The following is an 18774-nucleotide window of genomic DNA, read 5'->3' on the forward strand; positions in this document are numbered from 1 at the left end:
AAGGCGTGGAAGCCCGACGAGCTAGCTGAGGCACCCCTGGTTCCATCGGCGACGGCACCCAGACCCGACATCACCAACCAAAACAAAAACCAAAACTCCCTGATGCTTCTTTTAGTGGTGTCAGCATTCTGTAAAGACCGACGCTGGAGACGAGAAGCAGGTACAGGGAGTGAACATTTTAATGAAACAACGGACATGAAACAGAACAGGAACAGTGTTTGGACAGGGGAACAATACCGATGTCAATGCTGACACAGGGAATAAACGGAGGAGCACACAGATATAGAGGGGGTAATCAACAAGATAATGGCGTCCAGGGGAGTCCGATATAGCTCAGCTGCGCGTAATGGCGGTGACAGGTGTGCGTAATGACGGGCAGCCTTGCGTGAGAGTGGGAGTGTGCCCCTCTGTGTCAGTAAATTTAAAAATAAAATAAAATTGTGCCATCTGGTTTGCTTAATATAAGGAATTTGATTTATTACATATACTTTCACTTTTTACTTTTATTCAAGTATGACAATTGTGTACTTTTTCCACCACTAGACTCATCCCTCATTCAGTGTAGTAAAAGAGGGAGATAAGAGAGGAGCCTCTGTACCTCTGTTAATGAGATTTGAGGAGCCCTGCTCTCTCATTGTAACTGAACTGAGAGTTGTCACACATAGTGTCTGCTAATACAACTGAGAGATTGACCCACTACTGGAAATTTCACACACGATTAACATATTCAGTTAGCAATTCTAATGTTCCATGGCATGTGAAATTATTTGATAACAATGTATTTAGGAAAAGAAGTGCACTCAATGACTTCTGCACTAAGTCTTGTTTAATGAGCTAGTGAGGCTTTTGCTCTTACCTCTCTGAACCTTCCTGAAACTTAAAGCTCTCTGCCTCACTATGACAGGGTGATAACTGACTTAATATTTTAATCATCATTTTTTCCCCTATAATTATAATCTGTTAAATGTTGTGTGAGGGTGTGAAGTCAACTTTGATAACTTTAGCAGCTGGTCAGGAAAGGCTGATCTTACATCATAAAACCTGTCAACGGGCACAGTCCAAATATTCTGAGAGTGGCAATTACAGTGCCTTCGGTAAGTATTCAGACGTTAGACCCCTTGACTTTTTCCACATTTCGTTACATTACAGCCTTATTCTAAAATGGATTAAATAAATACAAATCCTCAGCAATCTACACACAAATACCCCATAATGACAAAGCGAAAACAAGTTTTTATACAAAAAAACTTTATTTACATAAGTATTCAGACCCTTTGCTATGAGACTCAAGCTCAGGTGCATTCTGTTTCCATTGATCATCCTTAAAACAATTCTCAATTTTAGAATAATGCTGTAACGTAACAAAATATCAAAAGGTCAAAGGGTCTGAATACTTTCCAAAGGCACTGTAGGTTACCTTCAATTTGGCAATGATTGGCCTCTGTTTGGTTCTGCCATTGGTCCACTGGTGAGGTTTCCCTATGCCAGCTTTGTCCCCCCCATCCCCTCCACGTGTTGTGTGCAGCCACATGAAACGTCTTGCCTGACGTTTTACCGCCACATCTCCATGGCAACCAGTTGCTGCCCACGTCCGAGTAGATTTGTGGGCTGTGATTGGTTGGTCTTGACCCCCTTCGTCTCCCTCTCTCTCTCTCTCTCACACACACACACACACACACACACACACACACACACACACACACACACACACACACACACACACACACACACACACACACACACACACACACACAAACACGTACGCTCCCTTTTCCCATCCCTGCCGGAAATAATCTTCCACTGATAGTCTGGTAAAAAAATATTGCAGCAGTTTAATTTTATTAGTAATATATGGGCCCATGTTGACTCTACAACCTACAATATTGAATGTTCATGTCTTGTATGTAATAACAGAATACATGTAATATTTCACATTACTGTTGTACCCACAGTGTTACAAGTACATGTTCAGCTCTTTGAAATATTTCAAAGAGATTTGAGAAGGTTTTGTTCATTCACAATGATAAATAACTCCATGACGAGTGGTGAGTGATTTGTAAGCCAAGCTTTCATGTATGGTTGGGCTGTATCCTGATTTCCGTGCCGTATCCTGATTTCCGTGCCATCATACCGTGCCTGTGCCATCCTGGGATAGACAGTATTACCGGTAGTGCAGACAGGGGGCGCCAAAAGAAATTAGCATGTAAACATCTACCAGAATGCTAACAAGTACTAAGGAAGCCCCATAGTGGATGCTAGGTAAATGCTAACGAGTGCATGAAAAATTAATTACCAAGACAGACAACCCAGCTCATGAGGTTATGCAAGTACAGTACCAGTCAAAAGTTTGGACACACATCATTCAAGGGTTTTTCTTTATTTGTACTATTTTCTACATTGTAGAATATTAGTGAAGACATCAAAACTATGCAACAACACATATGGAATCATGTAGTAACCAAAAAAAGTGTTATATTATATATATTTGACATTCTTGAAAGTAGCCACCTTGATGACAGCTCTTCGCATTCTCTCAACCAGCTTCATGAGGAACTCTGTTTGTATAACGCACAAAATAAATATTACACAGCAGGAGGGTATTGTCTCTGCTGTTACCAAGAAGCTTGATATTGCAAGCGAACATTAGCCACTAATGTTAGGAAGTTGACAAAAAACCCAGCTGGAGAGATTTATTTGGCACATCTTAGATAGTTAACCTAGTAGTTATATACAGTGTATTCAGACCCTTTTCCTTTTTCCACATTTTGTTACCTTACAGCCTTATTCTAAAATGGTTTAAATAACACATTTGTAAATCTATACACAATTCCCCATTACAAATGTATATTTAAAAAAATTGTACCTCATGTAAATAAGTATTCAGACCCTTTGCTATAAGAATAAAAATTTAGCTCAGGTTATTTCTATTGATCATCCTTGATGTTTCTACAACTTGATTGGAGTCCACCTGTAGTAAATTCAATTGATTGGATATGATTTACAAAGGCGCATACCTGTCTATATAAGGTCCCACAGTTGACAGTGCATGTCAGAGCAAAAAACCAAGCCATGAGGTCGAAGGAATTGTCCGTAGAGCTCCGAGACAGGATTGTGTCGAGGCACAGATCTGGGGAAGGTACCAAAACATTTCTGCACATTTGAAGGTCCCCAAGAAAACAGTGGCCTCCATCATTCTTAAATGGAAGAAGTTTGGAACCACCAAGGCTCTTCCTTGAGCTGCCCGCCCAGCCAAACTGAGCAATCAGGGGAAAAGGGCCTTGGTCAGGGAGGTGACCAAGAACAGGATGGTCACTCCCATCGCCCCAGAGTTCCTCTGGGGCGATGGGAGAACCTTCCAGAAGGGCAACCATCTCAGCAGCACTCCACCAATCAGGCCTTTATGGAACAGTGGCCAGATGGAATTCACTCCTCCAGTAAAAGGCACATGACAGCCCGCTTGGATTTTGCCAAAAGGCACCTAAAGAACTCTGACCACGGTCTGATAAAAATATGATTGAACTCTTTGGCCTGAATGCCAAGCATCACGTCTGGAGGAAACCTGGCACCATCCCTACGGTGAAGCATGGTGGTGGCAGCATCATGCTGCGGGGATGTTTTTCAGTGGCAGGGACTGGGAGACTAGTCATGATTGAAGGAAAGAGCAAAGTACACAGAGATCCTTGATGAAAACCTGCTCCAGAGAGCTCAGGACCTCAGACTGGTTCACCTTCCAACAGGACAGCGAACCTAAGCACACCGCCAGGACACCGCAGGAGTGGCTTCGGGACAAGTCTCTGAATGTCCTTGAGTGGCCCAGCCAGAGCCCGGACTTGATTGAATATTTCTGGAGAGACCTGAAAATACCTGTGCAGTGACGCTCCCCATCCAACCTGACAGAGCTTGAGAGGATCTGCAAAGAAGAATGGGAGAAACTCTCCAAATACAGGTGCACCAAGCTTGTAGCGTCATTCCCAAGAAGATGAGGCTCTAATCTCTGCCAAAGGTGTTTCAACGAAGTACTGAGTAAAGGGTCTGAATACTTATGTAAATGTGGTATTTCAGTTTTGTATTTTTACAAGTGTAACTTGATCACCTCACTTAAGTTGCGCTGCAGGAGTGACTCACCTCACGAATGGAAAAATTATCTAACAGGCGACGTGATTAACGCGATCTGCTTTATCTATTACCTAATGCACACGTTGACTGCAGGTATTTATTTAAAATGTACACATTTTAATTTATTAAACTGTATTGGAAAATCAGCGGATAATTCAGAATACCCTGGCATACAGTATACGGCCCAACCCTAGGTTGTACTGTCTCTGCTTGTAATGAGACCCTGGTTTCTTTCTCCATCCTTACTCACAGCAAATATGTGTTTTAAAGTTATAGATTTTGCTAATTGATTTCTTGTGTATTTGACTGTTGTAAATTGTGAAATAATTCAGCATTAGCTGCTGTTGATGCCATGTAATGTCGCCTTATTGAATTTAAAATAAACCATTCTCTCTTATCCAGGTATGGCCGGGGCTATCCACTACCTGTCAGATTTAACCCAGCCTGAGTCTTCCTGCTTCCCTGCATTTGAACTTTAACCTTTGGGTCGTAGACAGACCTCACCCCCCTTCCATTCTGAACATTTGGGAGAGTGCGATGAGCAGGGCTTTTGGATGAGGGGGTTTGGGGTGTGATGGACCCCCGGCGTCTTGACGAAGGGAACCCTCAGCCCTGAACTGCAACCTGGGGAGGGATGTTGTTCCCCGCTCCGGTTTTTCAGACACATGGACGGAGGAAAAACACCCCAAAGCCCTGGGCCTTTAACTCTGTAAACGCTATGTGTGTTGGGGTTTTGTTGTGAATGGGAAGAAAATGCTGTTTTGTTCGTGGATCTTTGCCTCTGCATGCCTATCCAGATCTCCTTCTCTGTATGCGATCTCTAATCCTTGTCCCACACCAGTTTTTAGTGCTACTCCCTCTTCCCTAGAGACTAATCATCTTTGCATGGGGACATCAGAAAACATGTATTAGCCTTGGAATGTGCGTGTCAGTCAAATGTTAATGTCTAACAGTAAATTGGTGTGGCTTTTTGTATGTCACTGTGCTTTGACCTTTTCCCGTGGATATTGTTTCCCTCAGGCGAACAGTGTTACATTGTGAATGTGTACAATAAACCGGGCTTCGATTGTTGACTTACCGAGTGATTACAGTACAATGTCTTAAATAGAATGCATTCTTACCTGCCTTTAGAGGACTGACCGCTTAGGTTTGGTTTTGGGGGTGGAAAACATTGGTCAATAGTCAAAGTGGTGCATCTCAATATGAGGTACCGAACAGATGGCTTTATTTAACATATGAGTAGGAGGAAGTCTAACGGGGTTTGGCCAATTAGTGTTCTTTAGAAAGCCACCTCAGGCCAATGTGAGTGTTACATAAGCATGAATTACGCCCACCTATCACTTCCAAGTTAGGACTGCCATTGCCTGGAGTTATCTGTACTGTTAAATCACCCAAAGCTAACATTCTGGGATGACTCGGTGTTTGAGTATTTAACTGCAGTGGTATTGAACTACATGACTAAAACGGTACAATACAAGTTAATGAGGAGAAATGTGGCTTCTGGCTGATTTTCTGTAAGAATACAAGCAAGAGAGGGGGACACCATTCTATAGAATGTTTAGGGAGTGTCTCATTCATTCGGTCTACATTTTATCTGAGGGGAACAGTTTTCCATCCAGATGATCATATTTTCATGAAACAAAAATGACATCCAAGTATAAAACCTTCAATCTTAAAGCACGACTGAACAGTGAGAAGGCAGTCACGGACAGCTTTAAAGTGAATAAATGAACACTAACTTCTATCGGAAGGAAACTTTATTAACCATATCATGGATGGATCATTTCGATTTTTTTGTAATGTAAAATGGCGAAAACCAACCGTCTGGTACAACAGTAAAAGCAAATCCTAACTCTAGCTCTACAAATTACATTTTAAACCTTGGTTGCATAGTTAAATTATCAAATAGAGACATGTCATATTAGCCAAACGTATACACATCATCCAATAGTAACACTTACCATAAATTACATCTCCCTCCTTGGTTCTGCTCTAATAGGGTCTACGTACCCAGTTTGCCGGCTAACATCTACAAATGGAGCAACATCCTGAAGGACATTCCAAGTCAATGACAGTTGTATCGTTAACACTGGGTGGTTAGTTCGATCTGTTTTAACAGATGGTAATGTCCCATATCCTGCCCAGAAAAGAGTCAACGCCCTATCTTAGGACATTTCCACATGATTGCCTTTGTGGAGGGGTTGAGTGCCTGATCCACTCTGACAAATAAGTGTAAACAGAAGAACATATCCTGGTACTTTCACCCAAATGGTCAGTGCCAGCTTGAGGACCTGGTCAACCATTGGGACATGGGACCTCTAGTACACATTCTACATGTGAGCTTGATAGCTTGTTTATGTGAAAGAAAACCATTTTTTTACTCTCTGAAATGCAGAAAGGGTTTCAGATTCATACATGAAAACCATTTTTTTACTCTGAAATGCAGAAAGGGTTTCAGATTCATACATGAAAACCATTTTTTTACTCTGAAATGCAGAAAGGGTTTCAGATTCATACATGAAAACCATTTTTTTACTCTGAAATGCAGAAAGGGTTTCAGATTCATACATGAAAACCATTTTTACCACAGTAAAGGTGTACAGCGCTGTACCTACCTACGCAGAACCAGTTGGTCGTCAACATTCTAACGTGAGATGTTTAAATGGCGAACAGATGGTACATGGTGTTTGAGGAACTAGGCTACTGAAAGAGTGCAGCTAGCTTTTGTGACTACCACTACTTTGTCTAGAGATTATTGCAGCACAGAAATTGAGAATCAGGTAAGTAAGCAGTTTCACTGGGATGGGCCATCAGTCAGAAAAGCTTCCCATATGGAAAATGTAATCCAGTTGCAACCTGCGTGCGTGTGTGAAACAAACATATCGTTTTGGGTTAATCCTCATTCTGGTTGAGCTCCTTACTGTACAAACTGAAGTCTATCTGAGAAACATGTGTGAACTTCTATGGGGATCACATCTCGCTTCGAGTGGAAATGGATGCTTAGAGAATATGGCGTAGGTAGAGTTGTGGTAGGTTTCACCATACCCATGCAGTCACTGACAAATTGTCATTTGAAACCACGTGACTTGGTCTCAATTGGGGGTCCGTCTGGTTGATTTGATTCTACATTTAGATTTTCGTCAGTTAGCAGACGCTCTTATCCAGAGTGACTTACAGCAGGGAGTGCATACAGTTTCCGACATTTTTTGTACTGGTCCCCCATAAGAATTGAACCCACAACCCTGGTGTTGCAAGCGCCATGCTCAACCAACTGAACTACACATTCCCTGCCAGTTTGTGGTGTCCCGATCCAGAGCGCCGAATCGCCACGGTCAGCACCACAGGAATACACACACGCATCCATAATGTGAATGAAACGTTGCAAACAAATCGGCCTCTCATAATTACCGCTCTCTCCAGCGCACATAATAGGTCCGATAAATCCAGGTCGGTTTCCTTTCCCTTCACAGCAAATGGGCACAATTTGCACAACGCATGCTGACAAGTGTTTATTGTCTATTTAACATTTTCTCAGTGTTAGGCGAACACAGAGAGAAGCCCAATTATTCAGCCTCATAATAGGAAAGTCTTTGAACCTTTTAAGCCATTTAAACGCCTTTTGTTTTCAACTTCTCCAAGGTGTCTTTCAACTCAAATTTGCTATTGCTCCTGTACAGTTTAGATAGTGGTTGGTCTTATGCCCTCGGTCCTGGATCAGCTTCTCTACCCTAATGTTTACTTGAATCGATATGAATCTAAAAGCAAGGTGCTGATCTTGGGTAAGCTTTCGTCATTGACTTCCACAGTTTGGTGTCTGTGGCATGAACACCCATCTACAGGAGTCTGTGAGCGACTCAGTACATATCACAGTCACAGGCAAGACCATGCCCATCAAGATGGCATTGCCAGCAGAAAAGACTGAGGTGGATAGTTATGCTTTTGTGAAAAAAGTGGGCAAGATAGAGGAAGGGTGAATGACAGTGAAATCCAAGCCATGGAGATACGGAGATAAATTCAGCCCGTCTTTGTCCAGAAGACCACCGCCTGCAGCACAGGTCCCCAGAAGACCACCGCCTGCAGCACAGGTCCCCAGAAGACCACCGCCTGCAGCACAGGTCCCCAGAAGACCACCGCCTGCAGCACAGGTCCCCAGAAGCCAGTTTGTCTCTAAAGGTGGTTGTCTATCTTGTCCCTAGGACTTGGTCTGATGGTGAAGGTATAACAGTGGCAGACAGATTGTAGATGTCCCCTCCTCTCCTTGTCCTGTCAGTTCTGCTCGCGATGAGGTCACCATGAAGGAGAAGAAACGGAGGGGACGCCAATGGTCTCCGTCAATGACGCCGTGACCGCCAGCCTTTACCTCTTCTCTGGTGTCCGGAACACCTGTTCGTAGGGCGGGGGTGGGTGGTTGCAGTACGAGGGCGGTGGAGGGTAGGCGCTCATGTGGGCAGGGCCGGGCTGGATGGGGTAGGTGGGGGTAAGGGGTGATGTCATGACGCCAGGGTCGCCGTAGCCCACCATGCCAGGTTGCTGGGATACTGCATGGGGAAGACACAGAGCGAGACCACTGTTAATCATCTTTTTACAAATGTGTGGTACAAATATACATTCTGTGAACAAAAGAGTGTGTGTGTAATGTGATTTGTGGAACTACTTAATGTGTGTGGGTCTGGTGATTGCATGCTCATTTGCATTTCCTGTTTCCTTAAAAAACTGGAAATATAATCATTGCCATTACAATCAAACTTTGCTGTACAAAATGCTATCTTTTGATTGTTTTCAAAATGGAGATGAAGCATAATACACTTGGCAGCCCAATCATCTGTACCACTACTTGAAAGTCTATTTCTGAACTGATTGAAAATAACACAGGATTCAATTTGGAAACCCATTCTGAATGAACACTTAAAATTTGTTTTCCATGTTCCCTGATATAAACATGAAAGGAATAAGCCACGTTAATAGCTTTATTGATGCTTTGTGACGCACAACAACCCAGTGAGAGCAAAACAAAAGAAATGACAGTGTTCTCCCTCATGTTCATTTCTCCAGTGTCTGGAACTCCATAGCCATCGAACTCAAGAATGAAATTAAACGTCCATATATTATTGGAGCACTGAATACAATTTCCTGCATGACTGAATGATATAATGAACGATCCCATTTATTTTTGCCCTTTCAAATAGCTTTCATTGGGAAAGCTGGCAGTATGATTAGGTGCCCTACTTTTCAGTCCGAATAGCAGTTTGAAGTCTGTTGGAAAAGTTTGGGAGTCAAAAGGCCAGTGACTGTGGAGCTCGCTGATTCGCTTAACATTTCTACTAAACGTCTCAACTCAATAAAGCCCTGAATTCTGGAAACATCTCTCTTTCATTAACTTCATCCACTCTTCTACTCATCCTCCCTCCTCAAATCTTCTGTGTAAAGCAGATAGAGGGGTCTCACGGTAACGTTTCACGGTTCTCCTACTCTGTGACTCCTGAGGGGGCACCGATAACAACGAGCAACACATCGTGCTGCTACACCGGCAGGCCAAGGTGGAGGACGGCTTCTGTTCCTCTCTGGATAGATCCAGGAGAAACCTAGAGGCCTTTCTAATCTGGGTCAATCAGGATTTACAGCTACAAGGTCCATGCGCCCCTTCATGTTTATGCCATGTGTAACTCTGTGTTGTTGTTTTTTGTCGCACTGCTTTGCTTTATCCTGGCCAGGTCGCAGTTGTAAATGAGAACTTGTTCACAACTGGCCTACCTGTTTCAATAAAGGTGAAATAAAATGTAAAATAAATATCGTACATGATTTGAAGCAGCCTCAATAAACTCACTTTCAATGACAGAGCACCTACGAAAGCACCATCTCTAGCTCTTTCATTTCTATACCAGGTGGTTAACTAGGGAAGGAAAGGTGGTGGTAAAATAGACAAGCTACAGTACAAGCAGGTTGATTGGACCCCCTCCGGGTAAAGCGTGGCTAGCTCATTTTGAATGTGCAAATTAAATGTCACCAGATATCTTTCCTACTGGTCATTCTGCAACAGCTGGAAGTTGAGAGGTCATATTGCTGGCATCCTATTTGTTTACAGTCGACTTCGTTCTGAATAAGCAGAAAAAGAGAAGGGAAGGACACTGCTGTGACTGGCGTTTTGCCATCAGTAGGATTTAGTCTGGGGAAAAGGCCAAATAATAGTGATGATGATTTGTTCAAGTTGACCAGAGTCAGCGATATTTATACACTATTTCTGAGATGTTGTGTGAGGTGATTTTCTACCTGGTTGACAACTGATTCAACTACTTTGTGGGATAAGGGTGGCAACTGTGACCCAGTTGTCTTGAGACTGGGTGCGATCGGTCGGATGAAAGGTTTATGAAGCGGAAGGTTTGGATCTCACTTCTAAACACTCCCATCACACTGCGAAAACAACAAACCGAACACTTCTCCGATATGAAAGAACAGATCCACCACCAACCTGTCTCTATTTTAACTGCGGGCATTGCATCATTGGTTGTCATCTTTAAAGAGGAGGGTAATGGAGAATAACACAAACTATTCATGATTGTAAGATGGTCTGACACTAGGACAGCATTTTCTCTTTCATCCTCCTTCTCAACAGCTCAAAGCCTCCACTGACACAGGAAGCAATACATCAACTATCTATGACAAACATCCCACACACTTTTCCCACAACTAAGAATACAACAGGTGTCGACCTTACAGTGAAATAAATGCTTACTTACAGGCTCTAACCAACAGTGCAAAAAATGTATTAGGTGAACAATAGGTAAGTAAATAAATAAAACAACAGTAAACAGACAGTGAAAAATAACAGTAGCGAGGCTATATACAGTAGCGAGGCTACATACAGGCACCGGTTAGTCGGGCTGATTGAAGTAGTATGTACATGAATGTATAGTTAAAGTGACTATGCATATATGATAAACAGGGAGTAGCAGCAGCGTAAGAGAGGGGTTGGGGGGGGGGGGGGGGGGGGGCACACAATGCAAATAGTCCTGGTAGCCATTTGATTATCTTATGGAATAATCTTATGGAATCTTATGTCTTGGGGAATCTTATGGCTTGGGGGTAAAAACTGTTGAGAAGCCTTTTTGTCCTAGACTTGGCACTTCGGTACCGCTTGCCATGCGGTAGTAGAGAGAACAGTCTATGACTGGGGTGGCTGAGGTCTTTGACAATTTTTAAGGCCTTCCTCTGACACCGCCTGGTGTAGAGGTCCTGGATGGCAGGCAGCTTTGCCCCAGTGACGTACTGGGCCGTACGCACTACCCTCTGAAGTGCCTTGCGGTCGGAGGCCGAGCAACTGCCGTACCAGGCAGTGATGCAACCAGTCAGGATGCTCTCGATGTTGCAGCTGTAGAACCTTTTGAGGATCTGAGAACCCATGCCAAATCTTTTTTAGTTTCCTGGGGGGGGAATAGGCTTTGTCGTGCACTCTTCACGACTGGTCCAAACACACCAAGACACTCTAGTTTGTTGGTGATGTGGACACCAAGGAACTTGAAGCTCTCAATGGTCACTCAAGTATGTGTGTTTTTGTTTTTACTATCCATCGGACATTTCGCAGGTCCCCACAAGGAAAAAGGCTATTTAGGCTTAGGGGTTAGGGTTTCAATTAAGGTTAAGGTTAGAATTAGGGTTAGGTTTAGGGTTAAGGTGAGGGAAATAGGATTTTGAATGGGAATCAATTGTTTGGTCCCCACAAGGTTACTTAAGCAAACGTCTATGTGAGTGCGTGCGTGTCTGTGTCTCGGCCACGTGCACAGGTTTGCAGTGCATGGCCTCCAGATTGCGGGCCTGGCAAAGTCTAGGGCAAACCAGTTGGTTAGGTACTACTCTGTTTCAGCTGTAATGGGCAGCCTAGCTGTTGTTTGGAGAAGAAAGTGCTTTCTGACCTTTTTAGTGTCCATGCATACATACCAATTTGTAAAGTTGCCATGGAAATTGAAAATAAGTACTAGGAGAAAATACAAGTCTGTCTCCAACCCATGCTGCCAAGTTTGAAATCAACAGCCTTGGAAACCAAAACTATACACATTAATTTAGCCTAAATAGATTACTTGGATTTAGAGCGTGTGCGTGTGTGTGTGTGTGTGTGTGTGTGTGTGTGTGTGTGTGTGTGTGTGTGTGTGTGTGTGTGTGTGTGTGTGTGTTGGTTATCCAGCACACAATCTCATCAGAACCAGAAGGTTTGGATCTCACTTCTAAACACTCCCATCACACCGAGGAAGCAACAACACACCAAACACTTTTCTGACATGAAAGAACACATCCACCACCCTGGCTCTATTTCAACTTCACTGCGGGCATTGCATCATTGGCCGTCATCATTGAAGAAGAGGGTAATGGAGAATAACAACAAATATACAGTGCCTTCAGAGACAATTCACACCCTTCAACTTGTTCCACATTTTGTTATCAAAAAGTGTTAGATAATTAAATTCTTAGTACAGACGCCTACATTCAACACAAACAAACCATTACCAAGACATTTTGCCTACAGTATATGTACAGTGCCTTAGAATGTATTCATGTTATGGGATTTTTATGAATAAATGACTAAAATATGTATACATTTGACTTAGAATTATAACTAAACAGAATACTACTATATTAACTGTATGAATGAATCTTATTATAATCATAATGCTGAATGTAATGTGTTCCTTGTTAGAAAGAATGGAATTATCTTCAGACAGGCTGGAATGATGTCTCTACCCAGGGAGGGGAAAGACCTTGAGTTGGTTGTAGATAGTTTAACAGGTGGCAGACAGTGATGAGAACGCTAACTGTACTACCATTGTATCCGAGAGGAGGAAGGACATTAAAACCTATGACATCATCTTTATTATATAACCTGATGTAAATTGTACTATGATCAGTACTCTCGAGAATAAACGCTATTGATTGATTGATTTTGAGACTGGTTTCTGTCCATTTAATGCTGATAAGTATCTTATAAATTCTTATGTATGGGCAGAATGTTTTAATTGAATTGGTTGATAAACATATAGGAATTAAATTCCTTTAACAATTCACAACCCTTGACATGTTTTGTTGTGTTACTGGCTGAATTTAAAATAGATTAAATTGAGATTGTGTGTGACTGGCATACACACAATACCCCGTAATGTCAAAGTGGAATTATTATATATTTTTTTACAAATTCATTAAAAATGAAAAGCTGAAATGTCTGGAGTGAATAAGTATTCAACCCCTTTGTTATGGCAAGCCTAAATAAGTTCAGGAGTAAAACATTTGCTTAACAGGTCACATAATAAATCGCATGGACTCACTCCATGTGCAATAATAGTATTTAACATGATTTTTTAATGACTCATCTCTGTACACCACACATACAATTATCTGTAAGGTTCTCAGAGCAGTACATTTGAAACACATATTCAACCACAAAGACCAGGGAGGTTTTCCAATGTCTCGCAAAGGGCACCTATTGGTAGATGGGTAATAAAAAAAGCAGACATTGTATATCTCTTTGAGCATGGTGAAGTTAATAATTACACTTTGGATGGTGTATCAATACACTCAGTCACTAGAAAGATACAGGTGTCCTTCCTAACACAGTTCCCAGCAGGAAGGAAACCACTCAGGGATTTCACTATGACGCCAATGGTGACTTCAGTGTTGTGGAGTAACTACAATGTTGTTGATCCATCCTCAGTTTTCTCCTATCACAGCCATTAAACTCTAACTGTTTTAACCTAAATGGCAGACTGAAAAGGAAGCCTGTACAGAATAAAAATATACCATAACACAGATCCTGTTTGCAGTAAGGCATTAAAAGTAAAACTGCTAAAAATGTGGCAAAGAAATTAACTTTATGTCCTAAATAAACATTGTTGTTTGGGGCAAATCTAACACAACACATCACAGAGTACCACTGCATATTTTCAAGCATGGTGGTATCTACATCATGTTATGAGTATGCTTGTCATTGGCAAGGACTGGGGAGTTGTTAGGATGAAAATAAACTGAATAGAGCTAAGCACAGGCAAAAAAAATCTATAAAATGTTTCAGTTTGCTTTCCTACAGACACTGGAAGACAAATTCACCTTTCAGCAGGACAATAACCTAAACCACAAGGCCAAATAGACACCGTAGTTGCTTACCAAGATTACATTGAATGTTCCTGAGTGGCCTAGTTACAGTTTTGACTTAAATTCGGCTTGAAAATCTATGGCAAGACTTGAAAACGGCCGTCTAGCAATGCTAAAAAAAAACGTTTTAAAACTTGACAGAGCTTGAAGAATTTTTTTAATAATGTGCAAATATTGTACAATCCAGGTGTGAAACGCTCTTAGAGACTTACCCAGAAAGACTCACAGCTGTAATCACTGCCAAAGGTGATTCTAACATGTATTGACTCAGGGGTGTGAATACTTATGTAAATTTTATATTCTATATTTAATTTCAAATAAATTAGCAAACATTTCTAAAAACATGTTTTCACTGTCATTATGGGGTATTTTGTGTACATGGGTGTGAGAAAAATCTCTTCAATCCATTTCTAATTCAGGCTGTAACACAAAATGTGGAATAAGTCAAGGGTACATATACAATCATATACAATGCCTTCTGAAAGAAAGACGGTCTGACACTAGGACAGCAGTTTCTCTTTCAGCCTCCTTCTAAACAGCTCACAGCCCCCACTGTATTCTGACACAGGAAGCAACACATGACAAACATCCCACACACTGTTCCCACAACTAAGAGACAACACTGACATCACGTGTGTGTTTTTTGGAGTTTTTACTATCCATGTAGGAACTCACAAGGATAGTAAAACAAGGAAAATTCAGACAAGTGGGGCCTTTTAACCGGTCCTCACAAAGAAAAAGTATATTTTAGGTTTAGGGGTTAGGGTTACAATTAGGGTTAAGGTTAGCTTAAGGGAAAATAGGACTTTGAATGTGAATCAATTGTTTGGTCCCCATAAGGTTAGTAAATCAAACGTGTGTGTGTGTGTGTGTGTGTGTGTGTGTGTGTGTGTGTTTGTGTGTGCGCATGTGCACATGTCTCCAGATTGTGGGCCTGCCAAAGACTAGGGTAAACCAGTTGTCTAGGTACTGCTCTGCTTCAGCTGTCGTGGGCAGCCTAGCTGTTTGGAGGAGGAGATGCTTTCTGTACCCTTGAGTGTCTATGCATACAGGGACCTTTGAAATGTTTGGATCCTTTTTTTATGTACATTTGATTGGTGGATTCAAATAAAGTATTTTAAATGTGCGTGTGTATCCTGGTGAACAGCAACATTCTGCGATGCATTATGCAGCATGAACACACACCAATGTGTAAAGTTGCCATGGGAATTGAAATTAAGTACTAGGCGAAAATAACAGTCTGTCTCCAACCCATGCTGCAGAGTTCGCAATCAGCAGCCTTGGAAACTAAAACCATACACATTAATTTAGCCTAAATACATTACATGGATTTCGAGTGTGTGTGTGTGTGTGTGTGTGTGTGTGTGTGTGTGTGTGTGTGTGTGTGTGTGTGTGTGTGTGTGTGTGTGTGTGTGTGTGTGTGTGTGTGTGTGTGTGTGTGTGTGTGTGTGTGTTGGTTATCCAGCACATAATCTCAGCAGCAGCCATTTTAATTATCTCACTGCACATGAAATGAACATAATTATGCCTGATTAAATGAACACAAACACAACTGGTGACACAACACACTTCTGTGTTGTCTCTGTACTGCTGTATTTTTTGTTGCTACTTGGCTACCTGCCAAACGTTTTCGCTTTTTACTCTTAATAACGGTTTTTAAGAAGTTTACCAAGGTCTTAGTTTTGTCCTCACTACATTTTTTATTCTCCTTTTAAACCCCTGACACGTTATCTGGACATAGGTCTGCAGGACCTCCTCCGGCCGGAAAAAAGAACGCTAAGTTACATTATGCCCTCTCATTGCAATCGCTGTACACATAATATACAGGAGAACTATCACCTTATGGTGAGGATAGCCGAGATGCAAGCTCGGCTTCAGACGCAATCGTTAGACAAGGGCAATTTAAGAGTAGGAAAGGATGATACAGCGTCTGTGCCACCAGTAAATACAGGTAGTAGCGTTAATCCCCCTGCACAGTCCCCGCAGCCGGACAACTTTCTCATGGCTTCTGGAAAGAAATGCTTTCGGTATGCTCAACCGGAGTCGCTCATTCAGACGATAGAAACTTTCAACCGGGTTTCCCCACTAAGCAGTGAGTCGGACTCAAAGCCAGAGCCTTCGCAGGTCTCTCCTCCACCCGTTAAAGAGTCTGAGACAATGGAGCCTCCCCCACCATTAGCTCAAACAAATTGAAAACCCTAGACATTGGCATCTCCATTGCTATATATTAGATTTAAAAAAGAATCATCCAGCAATCATACATTGTTTACGAGGGGGCAGGGCTACCGACGTAAATTCTAATCTGAAGATGGTGCTGGCTGAGGCTAAAACTGATGAGTGTAGATGGTATCCACGTTGACACCAACAATGTTAGGATGAAACAGTCAAAGGTCACCAAGCGCAACATAACTTCAGCATGTAACTTATCTAGAAAGAATGGTTGGCATCGACACATTTTCTCTGGCCTCCTCCCAGTTAGGGGGAGTGATGAGCTCTACAGCAGACTCGCACAACTCAACCGCTGGTTGAAAACGGTTTCTGCCCCTCCCAAAAGATAGAATTTGTAGAAAACTGTCCCTCTTTCTGGGACTCCCCCACAAACAGGACAAAGCCTTGCCTGCTTAATGTTAGGACTATTTAATGTTAGATCCCTCACTTCCAAGGCAGTCATAAACAAATCACTGATCATAACTTTGATGTGATTGGTCTGACTGAAACATGGCTCAAGCCTGATAAATTTACTGTGTTAAATGAGGCACCTCCTCCTGGTTACACTAGTGACCATATCCCCCACGCATCCCATTGACAACAGCAAATTTCAATAAAATTTAAAAAATGAAACAATGCATTTTTGTCTTTTGAGCTTCTAGTCATGAAATCTATGCAGCATTCTCAATCACTTTTTAGAGCTACTGTTTACATGCCTTCCCTGAATTCCTATCGGACCTTGTAGTCATGGCAGATAACATTCACATTTTTGATGACTTCCATATTCACATGGAAAAGTCCACAGACCTACTCCAAAAGGCTTTTGGAGTCATCTGTCTCTCTCTCTCCGTCTCTCTGTGTCTCTCTCTCTCCATCTCTCCGTCTCTCTGTGTCTCTCTCTCTCCGTCTCTCTGTGTCTCTCTCTCTCTCCGTCTCTCTCTCTCCATCTCTCTGTGTCTCTCTCTCTCTGTGTCTCTCTCTCTCTGTGTCTCTCTCTCTCTGTGTCTCTCTCTCTCCGTCTCTCTGTGTCTCTCTCTCTCTCCGTCTCTCTCTGTCTCTCTGTGTCTCTCTCTCTCTCCGTCTCTCTCTCTCTCTCCGTCTCTCTCTCTCTCTCTCCGTCTCTCTCTCTCTCTCCGTCTCTCTGTGTCTCTCTCTCTCTCCGTCTCTCTGTGTCTCTCTCTCTCCGTCTCTCTGTGTCTCTCTCTCTCCGTCTCTCTGTGTCTCTCTCTCTCCGTCTCTCTGTGTCTCTCTCTCCCTTTTTGTCTCTCTCATCCATGAACATCTTGAAGAACGATCTGGCCTTAATGGCCATGTACTCTTACAGGCTGACTACACTGCTCGCGTCGTGTGTTATTTAGAAATCTAGAAATCTATGTTATTCAATTATTTCACCCACACTGCTCGCGCGCGCCAACAAACGTCTGCGTTGCCAAGGGCTAAAATAGAAGTCAGTTCTATTTCTGACGCAGATCGCGCTGCAAGTCCTGCCTCTCCCATCTCCTCATTGGTTTATAGAAGCAGGTGCCCACGTGCCATGTCCTCATTGGTTATACCCACGTGGGTGACTGAAAGACGAACGAGGTCAGTGGCGGTAATGCACCTAATTTATGAAAGTTGCCAATCGCAATATAAAGTCAAGAAAAGAAAAAGCCTGGAAGGAGGAGAGATCACTAGAAACAATTAGATTGACCGTTTTATGTGTGGATTAATTGTCAGAGTAGAGGACCTTGTGCATTTCAGGTAAAATAACAACTCAATGTTTCTATCCCAGGACAAATTAGCTAGCAACAGCAAGATGAGTGTGTTGTTTGTTTGTTTCTGTTCCTCTCTCTCCGTCTCTGTAGCTGCCCGGTATGCTGGACCAGCGCTACGGTAATCGGGGGGGGGGGACCATTTTGGATTGAGCTGTTGATGGGGCAGCATTGTTTTTAAGATGTCCACATAATGTACAGTATACTTTGGATGGCAGTACTGTTGGTTTTCTTCCGGATTCACTATGTAAATAAACACCCTTGTGGCTCCGCCATCTTTTTATTTGATAGATGTTAGGTTTTTCAGTTTAGCCTTCTGGCCTACTCTACGCACACACACACACACAGGTATATTATCACCTGTAGCACTGTGAAAGCCAGTAAAGCTGTCACTGCAGATAGCTCAGTTGGGTAATTGGCACTACGAATCGGTCTCCTTCAGTGACATCTTCATCAGAATGAAACCTCATTGGATTTGAGAAAACTGAGTTTCCAATGCTGATCGATCTATTTGTCTTGTTCGACATGGCAAAACAACAGGCTTACTATCAGCATATTCCACCAACAA

General features: G+C 42.4%; 2 protein-coding genes across 2 annotated transcripts in view; one reads left to right on the forward strand and one right to left on the reverse strand.

Annotated features, from left to right (window-relative positions):
* The window catches only part of lancl2 (LanC lantibiotic synthetase component C-like 2 (bacterial)), a 57364-nt gene extending 52175 nt beyond the window's left edge, over positions 1 to 5189 (forward strand). The window contains exon 9 of the mRNA XM_038997696.1: positions 4519 to 5189. Coding sequence (XP_038853624.1) covers positions 4519 to 4595 — 77 coding nt within the window. The 3' untranslated portion in view covers positions 4596 to 5189. The remainder of the gene's footprint in view (positions 1 to 4518) is intronic.
* Positions 5190 to 5868: 679 nt separating this feature from the next.
* Positions 5869 to 18774, reverse strand: part of vopp1 (VOPP1 WW domain binding protein) — an 89611-nt gene continuing 76705 nt past the window's right edge. Inside the window, exon 5 of the mRNA XM_038997697.1 lies at positions 5869 to 8654. Coding sequence (XP_038853625.1) covers positions 8473 to 8654 — 182 coding nt within the window. The 3' untranslated portion in view covers positions 5869 to 8472. The remainder of the gene's footprint in view (positions 8655 to 18774) is intronic.

The sequence above is a fragment of the Salvelinus namaycush genome, chromosome 7 (assembly GCF_016432855.1).
Source record: "Salvelinus namaycush isolate Seneca chromosome 7, SaNama_1.0, whole genome shotgun sequence".
NCBI lineage: Eukaryota > Metazoa > Chordata > Actinopteri > Salmoniformes > Salmonidae > Salvelinus > Salvelinus namaycush.